At 35.7% G+C, this 26,193-nt stretch overlaps 1 protein-coding gene across 1 annotated transcript in view; it reads right to left on the reverse strand.

Annotated features, from left to right (window-relative positions):
• Positions 1-1,825: 1,825 nt before the first annotated feature.
• LRP1B (LDL receptor related protein 1B) overlaps positions 1,826-26,193 on the reverse strand; it is a 440,883-nt gene continuing 416,515 nt past the window's right edge. Inside the window, exons 85-92 of the mRNA XM_042827024.1 lie at positions 23,808-23,982; positions 23,085-23,189; positions 21,180-21,293; positions 11,456-11,532; positions 9,257-9,347; positions 5,501-5,645; positions 4,419-4,517; positions 1,826-1,966 (exon numbers count right to left, since the gene is read on the reverse strand). Coding sequence (XP_042682958.1) covers positions 1,826-1,966; positions 4,419-4,517; positions 5,501-5,645; positions 9,257-9,347; positions 11,456-11,532; positions 21,180-21,293; positions 23,085-23,189; positions 23,808-23,982 — 947 coding nt within the window. The remainder of the gene's footprint in view (positions 1,967-4,418; positions 4,518-5,500; positions 5,646-9,256; positions 9,348-11,455; positions 11,533-21,179; positions 21,294-23,084; positions 23,190-23,807; positions 23,983-26,193) is intronic.

The raw sequence follows: 26,193 nt of genomic DNA on the forward strand, positions 1-26,193 counted from the left end.
TCAGTTTTCATTTTTATCCTAAACTTAAAAATTAGTCAACACACTGAATTAAGTATGTAGATTTTCATTTAAATAAGTCAGTCAACAATTTTTTTATAAAGTATTTAACACTTCATTGTAGAAACATAGGCAAAATGACTATTATAACCAAAATGAAAAATACTGTTCCATCTAAAAAAATGTACTTAAACAAGAACCTGAAAAAGTTTATGATATGCATAACATTGTTCAAGCAAAATTGCACTAGTATTACATAAATCAGGAGTTTTATAAAGGCCCCAATATGGCAAAGTTTAGAAATAGGTAGTATGCATGCACAATAGTACAACAAAAATCTTATAAAACAGCAGTTATTTTTGTAATGCTTGTACAAAGGGAAGAAAGAGCAACCACAAACATATTTAATCTGTTAGGTTAATATATTATGATAACTAAAAGTCAGTCACGTCTAGCAGAGGAAGGAAGAATCCTCCACTGTATATGTGTGAATCAGTCTTTTGTGCCTTTAAATTTATGTATAAAATACTTTGATTCAGTTCAAACCTGAAAGACATTGTATTCTTTATTTTCATGAAAATTAAAAAAGTTGAATCAGATCTTTCTTCTTAGCAACAACAAAAAACAAACCAGGTCAGAGCAAGTGCTGAAAACCGATACTGAGAATTACTCCTGATAGCTGGATTGCTATATTGAACCTAGACTATTGAAACTCAGACCTAGGTAAGGATTAACTACTCTGTCATTTGGTTATGGTTTATCTTATCAATATCACAGTTCATTTTCATTTAAAGAAACTGCAGTATTTTGGATTCCTTAGTATCTCTAAACAAGTATGACTTTTTTGTGACGGTCAAAACCAAATGCTGTGTGTGTGTGTGTGTGTGTGTGTGTGTGTGTGTGTGTGTGTGTGTGTGCTTAAGGTGTTTTTTGTATCTATTTCTTTTTCCCCCTACTGCTTGGTACATGTTTGGGGAATTAACAATCCATAAGTAATGCATGAGATTAAGTGAATAAACATATAATGCATGTGTAGGCAATGCCCTCTTGTGCTCTAGGGTGGCTACTGTCCAACAGGACTGTTGGAGTTCATATGCTTTGTCCCACAGCAAGTAAGGTTTCAGCTTCCAAGATATATCGTTACTATGTTCTATAAGGTTTTAATAAATACAAAGCTTGTTTACATGGTATATATGTTTAGTATATCATGTACAGTCACTGAATTTCTGAAACATAATCATTGTGTTCATGCAGATCATTAGATGTTTCATTTCTATAGTCTTGCTTACTTCTTGACAACCTAAAGCTAATTTAAAAGCAAGTAATGTTGGTTTGTGAAAAAGTTAACTAGCTTCATCAGAATCTGAAGAGAAATTCTAATGGGCACAAAGAGAGTAGACCATTCAATCATTCTTTCACCATTTAAAATAAACAAAGTTACACACTGTACTACAGCTTCCAGACTACATAATGAAAAAGTGCAAATACCATCTTCATTGATTAAGTAGAACCAAAAAAGTTCATAGAAAATAGATTGCTCATTTTCACGCTACAAACAAATATGTTGTTTGCAATTTTAACAAATTTAAAGGTGTGTTATTTCAGCAGCATTGTTGTAAATTGTACTGTAGTGCAGTTTCTTTATCATAAAAATACCTTACAAATGGTCAGTCAAAAGTCATCAGCAAAAGAAAAACTCAGAAAACAATCAACAGAACAAAAAAACAGAGGTAATGCTGATGCCAAAACAATTATAATACTGTTGGTACATAGAAAAGTAATCCTTATATTTTATACATTTATACAGAGTATAAAAGGTAACAGCAGATTATGCCACAGTCTCCCTTATCCCAATATCTATTTTCTTTGGAAGGAGTTCTCTTCTTTCATCAACGCTTGCTAAGGAGTTTCGACAGTTTTGTCCATCCATGTATAACTTTGCATATACTGGATTGGAGTAATTTGTTGGCTGCAGAGAAATTAAGCATATATTAGATCAGACAGATTAAACCAAAATAAACATTGATGGAAATGGAAATGGTGTGGTTAAAGCTAGAACAAGTACACATAAATTATAGTCAAACATATTTAATAGATACCTGGATTTCTGCAAAAAATGAGTTAATTATTTAGTCCAAATTAAATTCGTGATGTGAGACATGCTATTAAAATAATCAATGGCATGACATGCAGCAATTTATGATATTAAAACCGTAACAGAAATGACAAAAATAGAACAAAAAACCTTGAAAAATGTCTCTGAAGTTCACTTGTCCACCTTATTACACTGGAAGATTTCAGAATAGATATGACGAAGTTTATAGAGAAGGTGCACTGTGAGACCATGTGACAAGTTTAACAGGAGAAAACTGCAACCAACAGTTTCCATATATTACCTGTTCTAAGACATCAGCATCCCATCAATAGCTGACCATGTTTTCGAATTCTGTGGCCCAAATATACAACATGATTTGACCAAAAATTCAATACTTTTGTAATGTAAATTAAACTTGCTTTAAAAATAAACCAGCGTAACTATTAACATATCATAGTATTTACAGATTGAGAAGCATTTTCTCAACAAGTTTGGTAGCTTGGACTGTAATAGCAAATCTATTGAAATGAGTGGTACTTCATTATAGGACAAGTCAGTTTTTAAATCTGCAAAGCATTTGAGTATATGAAAAATACCGTACATTTGACAGTATAAAAGGATACATAAAATGGATGAAACTCACTCCCATACCCCTAATGCTATGGCAAAAGCACCGTTCAAGATTTATAATATAAATGTATTAATTAGTTTCTCCATACTTTGTGCTTTTTTCATCTCCTAGAAGATCTTTGCTATCCAACTAGATGTTCAGCATTTTCCCTCTAATAATTGGAAAGTGTTATGTTCAAAATATTCCTCTAACATGAATAATTAAACAATGGAGCTTTTCTTATATAAATACTATGAGTATGAGGAAGAACAGTAAGATAGAAAAAAGGTAAATTATATTTTTTTACCCAAAATATAAGTGGGTAGATTATTCAATAAGCTGAATGCACGCTGGGTAACAAATGAACAAGAAGTTTACATTCTAAATTCATTTTCTCCCTACTGATCAATACTTTTTCTGAACCCAGGGTTAAGATTTTCTTTAGGCTGGGTGGATAAAGCAGCTGTTCCTTGGGCTTAGCCAAAGGCTGCCTGTTCCATCTCCTGCAGGTGACAAAGGGACTGCCTAGCGCTTTATTCTTTCTTAGAATAAAGGAAGAAAGGTTTGAAAAACAAGTTACTCTTCTGTATTAATGGAACACAAACATACGACATCTGCTGCAGAAAGTTATAAGAGCCAGTTCTCGGTTGTACTTGTCTATTCCCATTGAATTATATTTTTCATAATGCTCATCATAAGAAATTTAGGGTTATGCCAATTCACGGGACTTTTTATGTCATTAATCATCACTGTTAAGGATGATAACTACAACAGTACAAAGACCTTGGCATTTATATAGTGCTCACTGAGTTACTTATATAATAGTGGGCTCTGACTCATGATATACTCTGTGAGTGGTCCTAATGAAGTACAGTGAGGTACAGCATGTAACTGGAGTGAGTTGACTAACAGAAACTATTAATGCTGGAGGAAGGCATTTATTCTTGCTCATCAATGATTCTGTGGCCCATCAGAAACATCACACCCTTTGCAAATTGTTAATTTTTCAAATACTAAAGAACGTATTACAGTCATGCAATGCAAATGGCACAAAAGATGAACATATTTACTAAGGCACATGAAAATGAATATCATATTGATGTTCCTTTCTAGAATTTTAAACCTTAATGTTTGCAAACATTGAATTTCTGATGAATTGTAGCCATAGTCTTGGTTTTTTAAAAGTGACTGCCTTCAGATTTTTGTCAAAAATTCACTGAACAATCCAAAAATGCAGTGCAAGTATTAAAGGAAATTGTTCACTTAATGTGTATCAAATTCCTCTAAAATGATAAAAAAAAATTTTCTTGGGAAACTTGGGAATTTCTTTCAGCTTGATAAACTTACTACAAGTTTGTAATTGCATATAAATTGAAAATATATCAATATGCACATAGCTGTGAATTCTATGCTAACCTTATATAATGTTATGAAAAGTCATTGCATTGCTTACTGGCTTTGCCTGTCTTTGTAAAGACACATTCGCAGTTTTAGATGACATTAAAATGATAGAGATTTAATTTCATATGCAGAGGGGAAACCCTTATTTCAAAATGAAAATATTTAATTTCCTGTCGTTCTTGCTGTTAAAACTCAAAAACAAAATAAAAAACAAAACAAAACAAAATAGAAAATGACTCTTCTAAAATGACAGACAAGCTTTCTTTAACAAGGGGTTGTGATGGAATGAAATGGATTTGAATCATCATTTCTCACCCCTGCTGATAGTGGTCCTTTCAAGTCAGAGTTTAGGTAGATTGATGGAGCTGTGTGGGGAAGCTTGAATGCAGTGGGCCCTCCCCCTATGTATCTGGCCTGTATAAACAGAAAATTTTAGTTTCTGTGCTAATAGAGCATTTTCCATGTGTACTTATGACTGTTAAATAAACAGTGTACTGACTGAAACCCATTATTTCAAGAGTGATGCATACTAAGAAAAGAAAAATAATCTCATAACAGGTATTCTTCAGCTTGAGAAATTGTGGCATTCAGTACCAGAATAGAATTCAGCATTTTAAAACCCTTTTTTTTTTTTTTTTTTCTTCCATGAAGGATTCGAGCATTGCTTCAGATACTCTTCCTCCAGGAAGTAACTCCATTTTCAGCTTACCTCTTGTATTCTGCACACTATGTGATTCAGTGATGACATTCCTAGAGCTAACAGTAATCCGGTTATTGCTTTGTCAGAAATGCCACAGAATGATGGCTGCCCTTTGGTGTATGTCTGATTACAGAGCTCTAGGAAAGATATCAAAGCATTACCCTGTTCATCCTATGTCACATCACTCAGGACGTTCAGTCACTGAAGAGTGGTGCAGCAGAAGTGACAGCATCTTTTACAGAAAAAAATATGGTAATACTTAAGTTTTCTGTAAACATTTAATCTATCTATCCAGCCAGGATTCTAAATTCTTTCCATTTTTGAAAGTTCCTACATAAGTAGTTAAATCTCCTATGTATAATTACACTCTTTCACACTTCAAAATCTAGACTGTGTGATAATGTACTTCCATTCAGTATTAACTCCATGACAAAAAACTCATTTTGTAGCTTAGTTCCAACTCTATTTTGGTAAAATGCAGGCACCAGGAAACAATGTCCATTAGAAATCATTAGACTGAAAAACAAATGTTAATATACACATGAAGTTTTTTTTTCTAATTAAATCTGATGTGTCTTTATTGTGTAGTTAAATCTAACCATCGCTGTTTTGTTTCTATTAATTGCATTCAAAGCCAATATCTCGTAAGACAAAAAAATAAGTAGCATATTGGCCATTAGAAAAAGAAAAAAATTACCTTTTCTGCATTTACAGTAAAATCAGAGGCTAAAAGACCACCTTCACTGTGATCATGGCCCACCTCATACATGTTATACGATGGATTGCCGATTTCAACATTGATTCCTCCATTTATAATGGGCTGCCGTCTTATAGTTTTTGTCCTGTAATGCAGAAACACAAGAAATAAGCTACAAATTATTTCTTGGATGTTTTCTACTGAAATAATACAAGCTTTATTTATCTTAAAAATAATAAGAACAATAGGATTAAAAGCATTTCCTGCAGAAACTCAGAAAATCTGAGCATTTTTCAAACAAAGTAGCAAAGTGAGCATACACATAGATCTCACTGGGCTGGAATGAGTTTTTTTACTGTAGTAGGATTGCTATCCTGGACTTTAGGCGAGCCAACTTCGATCTCTTCCGGGGCCTACTTGGAGCTGTCTCATGGGCTAGGGTGTTGGAAGGCAAGGGAGCCTGTGAGAGCTGGTCGACATTTAAGCAGCTCTTCTTCCAAGCTCAAGATCAGTGTGTCCCTGTGAGGAAGAAATCGGGAAAGGGTGGCAGAAGACCTGTGTGGATGAGCAAGGAGCTCATGCACAAACTCAAAGGAAAGAAGAAGGCCCATGAAATGTGGAAAAAGGGTCTGACTACTTGGGAAGAATACAGGAATGTTGTCAGGGTCTGCAGGGATGCGACAAGGAAGGCTAAAGCCTGCCTGGAATTAAATCTGGCAAAGGGGATAAAAGATAATAAAAAAGGTTTTTTCAAGTACATTAACAGTAAAAGGAAGACTAGGGAGAATGTGGCTCCCCTGCTAAGTGACAGGGGTGTTCTGGTAACGGGGGATGCTGAGAAGGCGGAGATACTGAATGCCTTCTTTGCTTCTGTTTTCAGTGAAAAAGCTCCTCCTCGGGAATCTGAGACCCTGGAGGTTAGTGAGAGGATCTTGGGAATGGAAGACCTCCCTTCGGTCAGGGAAGAGGTGGTCCAGGAGCGCCTAGGCAACACCAATGTTCACAAATCCATGGGACCCGATGGGATTCATCCACGGGTGCTGAGGGAGCTGGCAGAGGTGATTGCTGAACCGCTTTCTGTCATCTTTGAGAAGTCTTGGAGGACGGGGGAGGTGCCTGAAGACTGGAAGATAGCCAACGTCACCCCGGTCTTCAAAATAGGCAAGAAGGAAGACCCAGGCAATTATAGGCCAGTCAGCCTCACCTCTGTCCCTGGAAAGGTGATGGAACAGCTTGTATTGGATGTCATCTCCAGACAACTGGAAGAAGAGGAGGTTATCAGGAGTAGTCAGCACGGGTTCACAAGGGGGAGGTCGTGCTTGACCAACCTGGTAGCCTTCTATGATGTTGTCTCTGGCTGGGTGGATAGGGGGAAAACAGTGGATGTAGTCTACCTTGATTTCAGCAAGGCATTTGATACCGTCCCCCACGACATCCTTATAACAAAGCTGAGGAAACGTGGGATAGATGAGTGGACAGTGAGGTGGGTTGAGAACTGGCTGACTGACAGAGCACAGAGGGTCGTTGTTGGTGGTGCAGAGTCTGGTTGGAGACCTGTAACCAGCGGTGTTCCTCAGGGGTCTGTGCTGGGTCCGGTCTTGTTCAACATCTTCATCAATGACCTTGATGAGGGGATAATGGCCACCCTCAGCAAGTTTGCTGATGATACGAAGTTGGGAGGATTGGCTGACACGCCTGAAGGCTGTGTTGCCATTCAGCAAGACCTGGATAGGCTGGAGAGCTGGGCAGAAAAAAACCGGATGAGGTTTAACAAAAGCAAGTGCAGAGTGTTGCATCTGGGGAGGAATAATTCCATGCACCAGTACAGGTTGGGGGATGACCTGCTGGAGGGGAGCTCTGCGGAGAGGGACCTGGGTGTCCTGGTGGATGACAGGCTGGCCATGAGCCAGCAGTGTGCCCTTGTGGCCAAAAAGGCCAATGGCTTACTGGGGTGCATTAAAAAGAGCGTGTCCAGCAGGTCGAAGGAGGTGATCCTCCCCCTCTACTCTGCCCTGGTAAGACCTCATCTGGAGTACTGTGTCCAGTTCTGGGCTCCCCAGTACAAAAAAGACAAGGATCTCTTGGAAAGAGTCCAGCGGAGGGCCACGAAGATGGTGAAGGGCCTGGAGCATCTCTCCTACGAGGAAAGGCTGAGTGAACTGGGTCTGTTCAGCCTTGAGAAAAGGAGACTGAGAGGGGACCTGATCCAGGTCTATAAATATCTAAGGTGTGGGGGGCAGAATGGCGAGGCCAGACTGTTTTCAGTGGTGAGTGGAGATAGGACGAGGGGAAACGGCTGGAAACTGCAGCATAGGAAGTTCCGCACAAATGTGCGCAAGAACTTCTTTACGGTGAGGGTGACGGAGCACTGGAACAGGCTGCCCAGGGAGGTGGTGGAGTCTCCTTCTCTGGAGATGTTCAAGACCTGCCTGGATGCCTACCTGTGCGACCTACTGTAGGGAACCTGGTTTCTGCAGTAATCAAGATGGAGCAAATATGAGTCACCTCCTCATTCGTTCATTTCGATTTCATTTCAAACCGGCTATTCTAAGTCAGACAATCATAATCTACAGACAAGCAAATGATGTCATTGTGATGCATAAAAAAATGTAAGGCTTCTCATTGTTCCAATTTGTATCATCTGCCATAGTTATTGAAAAGCTGAAGCTCGAGGAATACTTTTCAAAGTTTAGTAATAGTCTTATTTTTAACCTCGAGTTTGCTAGCAGTAAATATAAGAAACAGAGGTAATAATAGGGAAGTCACACTCAATATGATAATGGTCAAGTCCTCTTGCTTTAATGCTAAAGATGCAGTTAATGGCTGAAATCTAATGTAGATCTGTATTTCTCAGAAATGGCATGGAAAAAACATCTCCTACAAAACACTACCTATCTGTTCAGTACAAGTGTTGAACGTCTGAACCTATTTTCATACTTTACAATCTTCGAAGAGATTTTTATAAAAGATTACATTTTAAAATATAAAGTTCTTATTGAGCTCCTCTCTATTTCTTTACTGATGACTAATTTCTTCCATCGAAGCAATTTATAGTTCAGCAACTCGTTTTAAGGATTTGGCTACCGCTAAGTTTGTTCTGTAGTAACAGTAGCATCTGACATCAGTGGAGCCTCTCAGAGTCAACATTACTAACAGTATGGCCAGGAGTGTGTTATACGGCTTTTCAAATAGAAGAAACATTTCTTTTTCTTCTTTCTTTCTTCACATACTGAATTTCAGTGAGGATGACAAGGCTTAGAATTCTACAGTAGGTACATTGTTTACATCTTCACTAACATAAAATCAGAAAGAGCTAATCAATGTAAATAAACCAGAGTGAACTATGATTAGAAACTGGAATTCCTGCACAAGCTCTCTTCGCAAGTATTTATAGATGTTAACAATATTTCTTAATTACATGGCTCCAAAGAAATACATTAATTTTGCTTATGAAGTTCAGTTCTCTGGATAAAATTATTAATCCTTATACAGCCTTGGCAGAATTAAGCAAACTTGACAAGACCTACACCTTCTTATTTACTGCATGCAGAATATGAAGATATGAAATAGCAATTGTTCCAATAAAAACCAAAATGCAACTAACACCGAATCCAGAAACAGTTCTATTTTAAATAAACAAATAAATTGCTCAAAATTGCAGATCTTTGGATATAAAAAGTTGAAATACAAATTTTATGTAAGATATATTTGATATAATTAGCTTATTACTCCATACATAAGTACAGAATTACTCACCTTCGTTTTCTTTTGCAGAGAAACAGTCCAATTACCAGAGTAGTGATCAAAGTCACCAGCAAAACAAGAGGAACAATGATTGCAATGCTTCCTAAAACAGCAAAAGGAAATCTCTTTGAATCCTCACAGCCACTGTTTCTTAACAGCGGTAGCATAGTTAATTTTAAAAAAGCATAAATTCTCTCACCAAAAACATGAAATTTCATGTGTTGAGCTTCATCAATATGAGATTTAAATGTTGCTCAATGAAAAAATATCATCACAGATGATGTAAACAATATGAGTATTTTTGTCATCACACACACATCTTCTAAACCCCTCCCCTGCAGAGATTACATATGTGAAGATGTATGGAATTTGTGAGCATTTTGGATTTAAGAATTATAATCACTGACTCCGACTCCAACTGCACCTCAGTATTATATTTAAGTCACACAACTGTTAATTTAAAATATTCAGTAAATATGGATCTGATCGAAAACCTGATTTGGTGGGTAGCAAGCCTGCCCACAGCATGGGGTTTGGAACTGGAGGAATTTCAAGTCCCTTCCAACCAATGCTATTATGTAATTGTATGAATAATTCCACTGTTAGCATTTATATCAATGTCTTGCTTTTATCTGTGGGAAACGTGAAGAGTAATAAGCAATATTCATTTCTGGATGGCTGGCACACTCCAATCTTCTACTGCATTCTATTCAAGCGCCAATAATTTTGTTACGTTGATTTGAGTAATCAAGACAACTACAGTAATGCTTAATGTAGCAGAAAAATAGTACACAGATCAGACAGCGATCTTAGAAGAGAGAAGGAAACAGAGAAGAATATCACTTGGAGGTTATTTTGACAGATAACTGAAATAAGACCTGCAAAAATAAGGTCAGCAGTGGTACCCTTTGAAGAATTCTTTAATATAAGTATCTAGCACTAAGGAAATATATGTAGCGAATACTTTTAGTCTGCACTTATGACAGTCTTTAGTATAAAGCAATGTGGAATAAAATGCATTTCTTTTAATATTATATTCTTTAAAATATTTAATTTGGAAAATGAAAATATAGTTCATGTTTTCACCATTAGATCAGCTGATTCATTCCAAACAAGCTGTTGGCAGCCTCTGCTCTACATAAAATGCACTCTAAATAAAGAACTGCAAAAAAGAGTCCTTGAATTCTACCTAAAGGCTTATTGAAAGTCAGATTCTCAGAGGCTTACAATAAAGCAAGCAGTATTGAACAAAAACCTGAAGCATCCTTAATTTCCCTCAGCTTAGGAAGATTCAGCATGTAAAGGATGGTACAACAATTGCTATTTTATGATAACATTTGTGAAGAGAAATGGATGAAGGAAACTGAATGAGGGAGGAAAAAGTTTGGTAAATTTACAATAAAAAAATGCCTTGATAACAGCCTCCCAAGCTGCCTGGGGACCACTGTGCAGCCTGGGGTCTAGCAGCAGGCACAAGATGAACATTTGCTTCCCAGATCGTAGCAGGTATTGCCTCAATGTGAAACACTGATCTAGGTTTTTTGCCTGTTTCCAGCTTGTAAGTTTTATGTCACTTGTCTGGATTGCTAGGAAGACTTCATCTAAGGATCAAGCTGACCTGAATAGTGGGTAATTCGTTCCCCCCCGCTCCTTTTGGGTTAAATGTGACTGAGATATACAGCAGGGTACCATCAGCATACTCATTGCACTGCAGGGAACCTTGTCCAGTTTAAACTGCCAATGCTGCAGCAATGCCATCCTTTTATGCTTACAGGTATGCTTAAAAAAATATGACAGGAGCTATTCTTATTGTCAGGATGATTTTCACAGTAGGTAAAATTCAAAGCTCTGCAGACAGCCAATGCAAAAGTTATGAACTGCTTACAACTCTATTTTTGATGCCTTCAGTGGGACTCAGATGGTCAGAGGTCTTGTACTAGTTCCCTGCACAGCAGTGATATCACGGAGTACTTGTCACTTGATACACTTTAAGAAGTGTGCAGGCTAGCCTTGAAGCAGTGAGCATGTAGTGCATGGCATGGATCCAAACCATCTCATGGAACACTGAATGCCAATCAAAACACTGAAAAAATTCCTTGATTTTCCCCCTCTTACATTTAATACAGATAACCAGTACATATTTCACATCAGGTTAAATTTTCTAAAATGACTAAAATGGGAGGGGTGGTAGCTCTTATTTGGAGTACTTACTTGTACTGATATTGTCAGACTTGCTGCTTTTGGGAGCTGGCCTCTCACACTGTGTGCCTGACCAGTTGGCTGAGCATCTAAAAGATCCAATTAAGATGGTAGAATTAATTAGACATCAGCTGTTAACACACTAACCTATTAAAGAGACCACCAGTACCTTCTAAAGAGATGCACAAGTAACTGTGATTCTACAAAAATCAACAAGCATCACAGAAAGGAGCTATCAGTACTCTGCTGCGGTGCTTACAACACTTAGAGTAAGGTTTTAGTTCAAAACTACAGCTTCAGCTCCTATTACTATCACCTCAATTTGATTCCAGAGTCCTTTTCTAAAATTATTAGATAATAAAACAATAACCAATGGTGTATTAATGCATCTTATACCAATTACAACTATGCAATAATGAAGGAGAATGTGAGCTGGATCCATGCACAGCCAGCTTAGTCTAGCAGTGTTTATCTGTATTACTATTTTAGGGTCAACTTTAATCTAGCAGCTCTAAAAATGAATTCTAAATTCCAAAAAGCTTATCTATGACCAGCAAGCTATCTACATGCACCCAGTAACTTCCAGTATCTGCACTCATTGACTCGTCCTCCATTGCACTGAATAATGAAAGGTTTACACAGAACCTGACAATGATAATTTACTCACACAATTTAAACCAATCTTTGAGTGATATTCACAGGTTTACTGAAGTTGTCCTTCTTTTTCTTTTTGCATTTGAATGTATGCCCCAAAATTCTATGACTTAACACTTCATACTTTAACATTTTTAATCATTTAAGTACATATTTATAGAAATATACACGTATAAGTGTGTGTGAGTTAAACACAAAAAGCTGTGGATCTGAAGAGACTGCAGCATCTCTACTGATTTCAGAGGTCCTCAAATACTGCTAATATTAAGAATGAGCCAGGTCTTGGATGAGCACAAAGATATTCTGCTGTAATTTCCTTGTGTGAATATCAATATGCAAATATTCTTCAGTTGAGAAGTTGCTCCCTATGCATATAAAAAAAAAAATAACACATGAGGAGTCCATGCACGCATTCTCAGCAAATCCATCAGAAACTGAAACAAACACCTGAATGAAATCCAATTGCTTATTCATCTGGCTGCAAGCATGATTAAGTTTACTACAGAGCCTGAAACTCTACTTGTGGAAACAGCAGGAAGCAGTCACTTTTCATCTGCCACTGTTGCGTATTGCAAAGTGACTCAAATTTTTCGAAGTATTTTTGTATTATTTATGAGTTTCATGAACTGTCTTTAGGAAAATGCAATAGAGCAATACTTTGCCATGCAGTTCTAAGAACAACTGTTATCTAATACCTTTCTTAGGATTAAACAAATTGCCAAGTTTGGAGCTGGACATGCACAACGAATAACATTGTTCTATGATACAAAAAGGTTTGGAAAGGTACAAAACATTCCAGATAAGTATTGGGGAATTGTTAAGAAGAGTCACGGCCAGCTTTGCTAGTGATGCTTCTCATCCTCCTCTGTCTTTGCAGATCACAGCAGAAGAAAGGCTAATTTCTCTATTTGCTCTTAAGCCTCCTCGAGCATGATTCAACATCCAGACAAATCCCTTTACTGGATTTCATATTAAGTCTGAATGGTCTTTGGATCTAATTTCTTATTGCTTTCTTTTCTTAGTAGGATATCTTATGCACTTAGCTCAAACTCCACAGAGATAAACAATGCACAGATGGTTGTTAAAAACCATGCTCATTAATTGATAGTTGGTTTAAAAATGTTCCTACATAGATTACTTGCATTATGATTTAACAAGTTCTTTTACTTATTTAAATAGAAAACATCCTTACATTTCTTCTCAGTGAATAAAACTCCACAGTTGCTACTTAATTACAGGGAATATGTTTCACAATAACGTATTTTAAAACTGAAGACAGTTGGCATTCTTACTCCAGACCATCTCCATTTTAGGTCATTCCAAGTCACAAAAATAACATGATTTCAGTATTTTAAAGGACACATCTGTTCCATTTCTTTTATAGATCCTATGAAATGGAAGAAATTACATTGATAGCTTACCTTACTAAGATACAATTTAATATCTAAGGAACTTCCCCCCCCCAAAGTTTGCCATTTAATGTACAGCTGCAAAGAAAGAATCTCCATTCTTGTAGAAAGACACCATAAATCTTTATACTTTTTTTTTTTTTATTCTAAAGAGAATCAAACTGTAGGTATGTGACAACCATGAAATAAAGTCTTCATATTTCTCACTAGAGCTTTGGCATCACTGCTTTTGGAAATTCAGCTTGTGTGATCAAAGCCTGTTAAGAGAGACAGTTTTCACATAATGCTTCACTATGGAAAGGGAAATAATTCATTAGTTAGACATACCTTGACTTTGTATCTAAACCCTTCAACTGAAAATTCTGCTGCATAAGAGAATCATTACTGCAAACCTGCCTTAAAACACTTAAAAGAATATAACATAGTGAGAGAGAAGAAGATTCACCACTGAAATGTACAAGTATGAGCTTATGAGGAAATGGTGCATACTATAGATGCTCCCCAAAATCTTACAACCGATATCACACCACAACAGCTGGTGAAGAAAAAAAATCCTACAGCTCTCTGTATAGCAAACAGAGGAACAAATTAAGGCAGGAGGTAGTTCTTTATGTATCTTGGCATTTTAATTGCAAAAGCCAGCAATATTGAAACACTTCTGATACATTTAATAAAAGTCTCATAAAATCATGACAGCTAGTTGCCACTTCAATTTCATTTTCCAAATGCTTGCTGTCACCAATAAACTTCAATGGGACTGAAGCTGACAGGACTGCAATCATTTCCTTCTGTCCTTCCTCCACAGAGGTAAAACAATTGCCCCCTGGGGTCTGGGAAGATAGTGAAGTATCTTTTTGGGCAGAACAGAAAAACAAATGAAGTTCAGAGAAAAAGTGTGTTACTAGGAAGGGAAAGTGATGCAGAGAATTAGCCAGAAGAAGACATGTGAATAAAGACAGAGCTGGGACACAGAAAACAGTTCATGCAGGAACATGGGGAAGACGTAAAGTTCTCAACTCTTTTACTACTCTTCAGGTACAGTAGACAAAAGCTGCTCTTATTAACACCAGACAACTTTCTGATACTAGACTTTTCCGATTTTTAAACTCAGAACGCTTGTTATCAAGCGTGGGAATTGATTTCTGCTTTAATCTGCAGAATTTTGTACCTTCCCAAATCATTAGGTTCTGCAGCACTGCCAATACTTTTACGGTCAGAGAGATGAGATTCGTAGTACAGGCAAAAAAAAAAAAAAAGGTATTAATAAAGTAAAATTGCATAAAGCCACTGGTTTCATTGAAGACTCCCATGTTATCAAGAACTGTAAAGAAAGATAGTGATGACACCCAATGTAGGCTATACAGAGAAACTGAAAATGAAACAGCGGGGAGCTTGACAGCAAAGGAGAGAATGTACTCAGCCAAGTGATGCAAGGTACTACAGGTGAAAATCCCCAGTCCCCCATGGAATCAGTGAATAGATCAAAGAGCAATAACATCCTAGACAATGCCAATTCCTCAAAGTTAATGTGATAAACAAAGGTTGCACATGGCCTGCTGCCAAGGTCATTAATGAACGTATGCTACAGCTCTCCGTTACAGTCTAGGTCTACATTTAGAAAGAGGTGGCTGTTTGGGAAACATACAGTCTGAGAAAAATAGAGCATATGCAATAGGACTTATTTATGCAAAGGAAGTATTATTAGAGAGATGTTTTAAAAACTCTACACTGAAGTTGTATAGGCATCCCCATTTGTAATGGGAATCATTTGGAATTCCAATGTTTACACTTCAGAGTCTGTTCCTTACAGAATCTACTTGTGAAAGAAAACATCTCTTTCCCCTATCTACAACCCTTACAGGTCAGTGCACTGAAATGGCCTAAACTCAATTATATGGGCACTTGACCAGAAGGAACCATGTGACTATGAAATGTCCGGACAAACAGAAGATAGTAAAGAGGTAAAATTTGAGACACTGTGGATTTTTCCTTTTTCCTTTTTTTTTTTTTTTTTTTTTTGTCATAAAATTATAATATAGAAGGCATAATATACAGTTAAGCATATTTTTGTGGGAACTGCTTTCCAACTCAACATACTCATGTGTAGCAAAAAAACATGACAGAGAGCGGCACTAAAAGATTAATATTAGAAGTCTAACAGAATCAGTGAAACAGTCTTTACAACATAGAGGTTGATAAGGAATTGAGAATGTTTCTTACTTAAAAAACTAATATAGTAATTTTCTAACTTTGCTTTCCTTTTTGGTCAAGGTATAGATATTACATGCTAATGAAAGTATCCAGCTCCCCTGCTGTAAGGACAGATTATTATTCCACTGGAAAATATCATTAATATTACAAATACTTGTAAGATGAGAGCAGAGAACATCTGGATTATAGTTATTTACTATTTGTATTAAAATGCACTGAAAGACAAAAATGGAAATAATCCCCATTTTTTTCCAAACTATAAGATAATTTAGAATGACAAAAATCCTTGCACTAAGGTAAATCACGAAATTATTCCTTCTTAAAAAAATAAAAAATGGCAATGCTTTTGAAATGAAGGCATTCTTTACACAGAGAGATGGTATTATTGAGTTATACTCACAGAGAAACTCTCAAATAACATTTCCATAACTATTTTATGTAAACATAGATCACATTTTAGTATATTGGTCACTTGGTATCCCTTACAATGGACACAAAGTGAAGGTTGATATAAAAATACAGATTACCTTGCCATTTTAACAGTTAAGAATAGAAACACTGCCTAATCCAAAGGTAGGCAGAAAATTACTTTTGAGTAACACAAGCAATCATAAATTTGATCACAACATACATGAAAAATGTGACCTTAATAAATTTAATTTTTGCTTGATACTAAAACACACAAATTGTGCATTGTATTCACTGTCCAGGAACAAACCTTGAGATGCATATTAGCCTCTGTTATCCCAAGGTAAGAAATTAGCAATTTGTGTACAATACATATACTACACGTTTTAAATTTAATAATATGGACCTACTATATAAACATTAAGTGTGTTTAGATTACTGCTACTTCAATTGAAAGTGCAAAAATTGCAAAAGGAAAAGAATAGACTGATACGGTAAAAATATTAAAACAATGAGAAATGACTTGATCCATAGACACATGACAAACCATAGTTTTCTCTCCTTCTTACAGAGGTAAATGAGCAGTGATGCACAGCAGCAGAACAATTGAAAACTCATGGACAAAGGACAGTTGCATTACAATTTAACTGCTAAATGGCCAATGAAGGATACACACACTCCTCCTTACCAACAGCTTGTCATTTCTTTAAGCACTTCTCAAACATGTGTTCACATTCAGACTTTTAAATTAATGCTATTTTATAATAAAAACTGGATAAAAAGTCTTCTATATTCTAAAGTTACAGCCTATAGATTAAGTTCAAATTCAATACATTTATAATACATATTTTTTTTTGGTTGAAAATGAAAGCTCTCAAAGAGCTAGCATAACACTGAAATTCTCATTGTAATTATAATTAGATAGCTCATTATATATATCCTCAGAAAGCATATGGAAAACATTTATTGCAAGGTATTTTATAAATTTTTCTGCTCTATGATTTATACTGTCTATCACGGTTAATCGTTTTCTCTTAGGCTGTCGTCTTGATGCCATAATTGCTCCATGCTGCAGTAGCGTTTTCTACTCAGCCTTCAGAAAATGCCAGTTGAGAGACTTCACAGATGGCTTTCTTGTCCACAACCACATTATGGGTATACCTTAACCCTTTTTTGATCAGAGCTCTGTTACAGTTTTACATTTACTTATGCGCACACATGAATTTACAGTGCTTCTACAAGTTATACACAAACTGCTCACATTTGAAGTCTTTTCAGTAGGAACGGAAAAATCAAGAGAGAGATACAGCATCACAAATTTTTTGGATGGAAAAGCAATCTGTATTTCTACGGAACATGAGCTAGATGGAAGGTACTCTGGTAGAAGAGCTCACTCTGATTTGCATACAATGCACCCATGCAGGCGTGCACGCACACACACGCACTCACATGCATGCACGCACACATACAGATAATAAAAATAAAGTTGGCAAAATATCTCATTCATTAAGTTCCTGCAGAAAGTATTTATTTTGCTGTCTCAGTATCATCACTTCAAGCTTCTTGTCCTTGTTTATGAAAAAAATGTATTTTTTTCCTCTCCCTATTTTTTTACTACTGTTTTTAACATATTACTCTCACAAAATTCTCATTTTAGAAATGAAGTCATTTCTTCTTTCTCCATCCTTCACTTGTCAGATTCTTCTGCTACCATAGTTTTCCTTTCCTTCAAGCTCCTCTACGGCATGAGCCTTTTAATTAATTTGAAAGATCACTGATTTCTCTACAAAATTTGCTCTCAAAGTCACAGATCCACTTATTGTAAGCAATTAAAGTGTCTAGGATGACTTATTCTTCATTGTAGAAGAAACAGTATTCTAGTCCAGAAATACAACACAACCTAAAGGTCTGTGAAGTGTCAACACTTCTAACCAAGACAACTAATTTAACACTGTGAATAGTCCTCTGAATTTCTGTCTTACGGACTGACACCTAGAAAATATGGGCTCTGAAGTTAAGATGCACATACAGTAGTAAAAGAAGGAAAATTGACTACCATCTTATTTAGACAGCATAACAATATAATCTTACTGTTGTCACATTGAATTCAGGGTCATTCAAAAGTCTATTAAGGCATTTATAAGCTCTTTCCATTCATATGGATGTTGAAAAGGATCAATTTTTTTTTTTTTTTTTTTTTTTTTTTGGTCAGGTTTGACTGTAAACTGCAGAAAAAATACAAATGACAGTTCATACAATAAATGGGAAAAAAAAATTCTTGATTATCTCTCATCTGCATCTGATCTCAAGTTCATTCTTTCTTCAATTGATTGATGAAGTTAAAAGAGCAATTCCAACATATCTCATAATCTCCTTGTGTTATACATGCCCCTTTCCCTCCTCCTTACCCCCATATACCATTACAGGGTAGTACAGAAGATGTCTTTAAATAAACATAATATGTAAAAGCTACAAAAGCAGTAACTACAATACAAGATCATGCCAGTTACAGGACAACTGCAGCAGTGAAATTTTCAGAAAGTCAATGCCTCAAATTTTATCATTTTGATATGAAATTCTCTTTCAACTTTCACTATTGAGCAGGAAGGAAAATAATAAAGAAAAATAAATAATACAGAAAAATAATGTTAATAATTCATAATTTAGATTGGGCAGGATTTTACATCCAAAAATCAAAACAGCCTATGCAACTTGGTAGAGCATTGACTAAAGCTGGAGACCAACTCCACAAATTCTTTCTTTTCTGGAGTTTGATGTATAGTCAAGTTAAGGCCTTAATATATTCCGAAACTTGTTCAGTGGAAAGTACAAGTCTTTTCCCATGTGCACCTGATATTTATTGGATTCAAAGTTCAAAAGCCTTGAAATAAGAAGATTCCTGGAAAAAAAAAAAAAATCAACCCTTGCAGCAAAGGTTGATAAAAGGAGAGTAAGTTCATATAGGAATTTCTACATAATTATTTCTATGGGATTGCGCTTAAGAATGGATAAATCTTATTCTCCCTAGTATTTACTGAATGATAATAGGGGCTTTATTATGCATAAAGTTTGCTTTCTCAACTGATTTAGCTGCAAGAGGCAGAGGAGCTCTTACTGAATTCAAATAAAATCAGCTACTTCCAATTTCTTCCTTCTAGAAATCATCCACCCTTGACTAGTTAAGAAAAATGTAAACCCTTAACTGTCTCTTAGAGATCAGGTAGATGTCACACACAGTGTGACCAGCAATGCATGCTCAATGGGTACATTATTTTCTCTAATAATGGAGCAGAACTAATAGAAAAAGGCTTTGAGATTGCTGTTCCATGGCGCAATGACTCTAGTGAAGTATGGGACTGTTTCATTCCTTCCTGAAGTCTTCTACTTGACTATACAATGTTGGTAAATTATAAACAAGCTTCAATTTAAAGCTAATTTGTGTCACAAAAAGAAGATACAGAAAACAACCAAGTGAGAACTGTGGCTGGCAAGGACTGAGACACATGGAATTACAATTCTCTATCTCTCTGTCAAGCAACTTGTTCATTTGGCATCTGACCACACACAGAACCACTGACGAGGTTAAAATGCATGTTATCAACACAAAGACTAAGAGATTTAAATATGATTTAATATCTCTCTAAAAAACCAAACAACTATTTTAGACACCAGATACAGTTAAACTAGATCAAAAGGTCGAGAGAATGGGCAATGTCACAAACAAATGTCAATGCTGCTCAGGAAGATCCTAATTCAAATAACTGTTTAAATTCTACTGTTGTATCTCTGACAGATCTGACTACAGTTGAAAGATAAAGTAACACTTGTTGGCAATAAAAATTAGTATTAAAAATAATTATATATCCTTCATTCTTATCTATGAAAATCCATTTAATAAAAAGAAAAACTTTTACCTTTTAAGTGGTTAACGCATTCTTAAGAATTATAGGAGTGATTCTCCATGCTTTATTTTCAGATTATTTTATCAATTAAAACACTTCACAATAAGTCCTGGACTGTTACCTTCTCGAGAGCTCAGGTATGGTCTTCAATATTTTGGAAAAAAAAGGAGGAACCGTATTTGCATTACATGACCTTACAGGCAGCAACATGTTTTTCTTTGAGCTACGTTATTGTTAAAACCCAAGTATGATATAGAAAAGTCGAAACTGTCCAATGAATGCTCACCAAAAGACCACTCCATATTCTTCAAAATTTTAATTTGTGGTGGACAGAACTCTACTTTCTAATGGATTTATGGTAGCTCTAGTTGGAGTTTCATTGCATGAAAAACACTGGCAAAGGATTTTTGATTGTACTGTTTAAAAAAAATCAGATTATTCACCATAAGTTAGTCACTCACACTACTACCTATTATACAATGATACCAATTCTTACATTGCTTTCTGGGTTCATAGGGCTGTTTATTTCCTGATGGGGATTAAATATTTCCCTTGAATAGACGTCCAATCCTTCAGCAAAAAAACAGCACACAAATGTATCTCCTTAATGCATTTTTTTATCAGAGAAAAGTTATAACAAAGCTTAAACATTTCTGCTTAAGAGGTGCTATTTTACAGTGTATTTTTATAAAGTTTACAAAGTGACTTATGAATACAGGCTAAACTCTTGAAATGGTAGCTAAACAGCTTCTCTGTTTCTTTCCCTATAGAGATAAGAAATAATAAGTTGGTTTTAGGCTACAGAACATATGCAATGTCACTATTTGCTAAACTTTATGCTGTGTAGGATTAAGTTGGTAAAATGTCTCAAAATGTAAACAGTAAAAGCCATGAAGCATTTCCAGTATTTTTTATACACTTACTAAAAATAAAGCTTGTTTTTTTTCCCTCTAATGACATGGACAGTCCAACAGTATGTTTAAATATACTCGTTAAGTGCAACTATCAAAGGGTAAGTGTGCATTACAGAAACGAGCACCCAGATTATGTATATACTGTGAAATGTACGTGAACGTGCATGACTTGAACCAATGAACTGTGGCCTGAAATGATGTCACAGATGTGCAGCATTAAGTGGAAGGTTAAACCTACTTGCATCTCGGTTCATTAAACGCAGTTAAAGTGCAAATTCCCTCATTCTGACAGTAGTAATCACAAGGGTTCACTTTCTGGTCACAGCGCTGACTTTTAAACCCCACAGAGCATCTGCAGAATTTCAGTAAAATAGACCTATATAAATATTCTGCCTTTTGCTGAACAAATTTTAAATGCATTACATTTAATGATGGCAAGACACGCACACATACACAGGCACACACTCACAGATACAAATAAATCAATTTTTTTTTTTTCCTGGAAAGATCTAATATAACTACACTGATAAGTTTTCTCTTCAAAGTTTTTCAAACATTTTAAAAAAATGAGCCTATACAAACTTATGCGTTCACACGTTCAGTATTTCTGTCAACTGTACTACACAACCGTACTACACTACTGATTGATCAATACAAGGCAATTCAAAGGCCTTCAAAATTTCAGCCTTCTTATCATTGTTAACTGTGTTGGCATATGCTGCAGCTCTCACGCACTGTAAAGCCATACACAAATTGATGCTTGAAACTTATTTTCCTTGAAACATAATGGCATTCCATATGAATTTGAAAAATAAGCCAGTTTAATTAAGAAAAAGAAAGTAACAATTGCAAGCTTCCAAACTAGCCATAATAATAATAGACAAAGTCGCTTAAAAATGAAGAGGCAATGCAGTATAGAACTGCATTCCACTGTCTCTAACCACAAAGCTTCAAACATTTCTTGTCAACCTTCCAATAGTACAATCCCTATGTTTTGTCCCTTTGCATAGTCAGTTCCTTGGGAAACTGAATACAATCAACACCATCTGTAAGTCTATCCACCTCACACATGTCAAAAAGGTAGGGGTAGCTGCACATGTATTCACAACATTGCTTCAATATTATATCCCTTTGGACAATTATTTATGTCATCCTGGGAATGAGACATTTGGATCTAATTCTAACATCTAATACTCTCCTGGAGAATACTCTGATCTCCATTAAGAAATGGAAGATTATTCCACAGCAAAGCTCTTCTGCAATGCAGAAAATGTAGGATGACTTACTAAGCAAATGTGAAAAAACAACCCGTCACTCAACCAACCAACAATACACCACAAAAACAACAGCGTGACTTCAGTAGCTCACTGTAACTGAGAGCAGGAAAAAATTCAATTTTTGCTACGACTTCTGTATTTAACGTTTATCAGGTGAACAAGAAGATATACAATAGCTCTCAAGAAAGGTCCAGAATGTAGGGTTTTCTGCCTCTTAAGAGAGTACTTAACAGTCTAGAATACAAAATCACATTTTTTTTGGTATTTGTTATCTGGGCTTAGGAAAAGTATCTTGAATTATTTTCTCAACATTGGTGTATTTCTACAGGAGGAAGAGAGGTATCTCATCCTAGAACAGCCAAGCTCCTAAGGGTATTGTAAAAGTTAGGGCTGAAACAAGAGGTACAAGAGCATGTCCTTGGACACACAGAGGAAATAATCACTGACATTATTCTTCCTGTTCTCTAGCCATTAGTTTCCCTACAGAAATGCCTTATCATCACCTCTGACCATCTCCATAGAAGACTTAATCCACCTTTGAGAAGCAGCAACAGGCAACCATCCTGTACAACAGATTCCATTCCCACACACCTATGGTGAGCTTTAGAACTGGCCTGAAATTATTAAAATTCTCAGGAGAAGCATCTTTGTGTCTACATACATTCACAATATAGATCTAAGGTGTATCTTTCGATCCACATATTTCAAAAAGGTAGACAAAGTATGAGGTTACATCATAAACCAGATAAAGTACCAAATGTTGTGACTGCAACTGGAATATTTTACTTTCTAAATAAATCAGAAATACAGATACATTCATAGAAACTTGGCAGGGAGAGATGTGAATGGTCTCCTTGGATACTCACAGACAGACAGGTACGTTTGTGTCGGGGTCTAGCTGGCATGTACCACCATTGTAGCAGTAGCCATCACATAACTGACACGTGGAGGCAATCTTTCCGTTAGTGCAACTGCCATAGTTAAAACAAGATTAAAAAAAAAAAAAGAAAAAAGCAATCACTATTTAATAAACCTAGTGAACCACATTATAACGGTACATATATTAAAACACTGATTTTATGATATGTACAAGATATATGGACTGCAAGAATTCTAGGTTTTCAACTTGTAATGCGAGCTTTTTATGCAAATATTTTATTTTTTCTTCTATAAAATAAATGATTATTATATATAATAATTACTCAGAAATACAGCAGCACATCCAAATGTCTATGCTTTCATTTACGTACAATATGACTTTTCCATTGTCACAGATACTACAGAAAGAAATTTCAATAGTAAAGGTAGATTGCTTATTAATTATTTGAGACTTTTTCTTCTTTTCCATTTGAAGACCACTCAGCTTCCTCTGCATTATGCTTCCTTCAGCAAACAGTACTCCAAAAATTGTTTTAAGGAGTCCAGAGCCACTGGGTTAACCCAGACTCACTACCTGAACACTCAAAGGCACCGTTCTGATGTGATCATTTCAAGGGTTGCTTATTAACAGATTTAAAATCAACTACAGTATAATGGCTACAGATACATAATTTTGAACACAGTCCCCCTTTCCCGACGCACATGCTTACTTGCATACTATGTCATTAGTATCCTTGTTTATTATGCAGTGTCCCCCGTGACATCTTATACACTTGTCCACTTCACATTTTGGACCTTCAAATCGTACTGGACAGACACATTCTACGCTTCCATCATCAGAAATAGTACATGATTCAGAATTCACACAATAATGGTGGCAAACATCTGCAAGTAACATGAAAGCTAGTTAAAAAGGTAGTGAGGAGTATTATTTCATATATTGAAAAACAATAGCTTAATTTTCTTTCTGTTGAAAAGTAGAATCATGAAAACAAAATGGCGAAGAACACTGGAACTACCAATCAAGAGTCTCACCAACAGATAAGCAATATATTGCCAACATGAAGTGAAACAGATGTATAAGCTCATAAGAAGTTTCCTTCTCCTTCTAGATGTCCAACCATTTAGGGCATCATCATATGTGGTACAAAGACTACTGGTGACAACAGCAGAGATATGTTAAGTATATTTAATGGGACAGTGGCTGTATAGAAGTCTCCTGATAAATTCACATTACCATTACAGGCATTATGCTAAACTGAAGTGACATATTAAAATAATTAACTTTGATTTTCATTTCTCCTCATATAAAATTTCATGAAGTTCTAACAATAACACGTAACAACGTGACGATCCGTAAGTTCTACAAAACCCTTTATACATGCTTATCTTTGTAGGCTGTGCAAGACCCCATTGTTTCAAAGTCAGCAGGACTGAGACTTCAAGTTGTGAATTCTTTATAACTATTTAGAAGTTCTAGTAACAACTTCATTTTTATTTCTCTTTTTTAAATACACCATGTCAAGATATAATGGCATATTAACATTATGGTTCATTTTTATTTATGTAGTACTGACAACTTTTGTTTTACCAAACAGTTTCATTTGAAGTTTCTCATTTCACTGGGCCAAATCTCCCCATTTCTCTGTTCCTAACACTTTCTCCTGTTCTGTGCAGTTAAAATGTTGTGCAACTTGAGGACAACTAAAATAGATACGTTTTACTTAGCATATACAATACTGCTGGATTATGAGGGCATGTCATATGAGGGCATCTCATAAAGCAAGAAATATCCTTGTTTGCCATTCCAAGAAGCTTTCAGTGACTGCCATGTCAGTTTCGCTGACAACTGTGGGAAGAGTTCTGATAGAGGACAAAGCCATTTCACTCAACTGCTGGCAGAGTTATTTCTCTTTACTATCTGTATGTCTCCACCTACTTCAGAAGACAGTAGACCAACCAAAGGCCTAAAAGGCATAAAGAGCAGTAAAAGTAGTCCCTTGTGTGTACTGTTCTCTGATTCCAGGTGAAGAATAACAAAAAAACTACTGTAGTTTGAAAGCAAAGAGTAAGAGACATTTTAAGAGAAAAGCACTGTAAGAGGGAAAGTTTTGCATATATATTAGGACAAGAAGCCCTAAAATCTGGAAATAGGAAGTTTGTACTTTAAAGCATCTTCAAGCTTCTGATAGATTCTGCTAGATCCACAATATGAATACTGAATTAGATCAAAATAACAAAAATAATTCTTTTTTTTTTTTTTTCCCTTTCCTTAAAGAATGGAATTTGAGTTTCAGTGAATGTAACAGCTGATGCAATTGCTCTATCCATTATCTATTTAGAGTTATTCTAAATGAGGGAAACGTCTTTTTTTTTTTTTTTTTTTTTGGCTGTTTGGGCTTTAAATGATACAAGAAATGAACTTTCACTACTCTGTATTTCTTATTTTATGAATTTAAAATAGGCAATTATATTCAAATACATGTGTATATAACAATATGTACAAAGTTAGTGGAATTTTATGTAAATCCATTCATTTAAGTTTATTTCACCAGTGCCATAGGCGTGACATGAAACACACACTTTGGTTATCAGCCCTTATATGAACTAATCACAGGAGAAACTCTGCACTGGGTCATTGGAGAATATAAATATGAGGAAAATAAGGTCTTTGCAATCTGGCAGTACCGCAAGCAAATGCCTTCTCTCTACCATAAGAACACTAATAATATTTTCAACTCGAGAGCATGAGTCAAATACCTATGCACATCCACGTATCTTTTGCATAAAAAATTGTTTCAATGATATCATTGAAAGGCCAAATAAGATAGAGCAGAGGCAACCAATCTTTGTAATAAACTTGTCTAAATGTATTTCATTATGCCTACAAAGTCATTATGTTAAATGTAGGAAAAAATCATACATATGTTTGATAAAGCAAAAAAATAACTGTGACCTAACTATGAATTTATACATCCACTGCTAGCTATAAACTGATACAGTTTCATAGAACTGCCATTGGCCACAAAAATAATATTCTGTAACATTGTAAGACTCTTTGACCTGAAAGTACTAATGTTTAAATAAATAAAAGTT

This window comes from Centrocercus urophasianus, unplaced genomic scaffold (assembly GCF_019232065.1).
Source record: "Centrocercus urophasianus isolate 14NV4802_14NV808 unplaced genomic scaffold, USGS_Curo_1.0 seq_28, whole genome shotgun sequence".
NCBI lineage: Eukaryota > Metazoa > Chordata > Aves > Galliformes > Phasianidae > Centrocercus > Centrocercus urophasianus.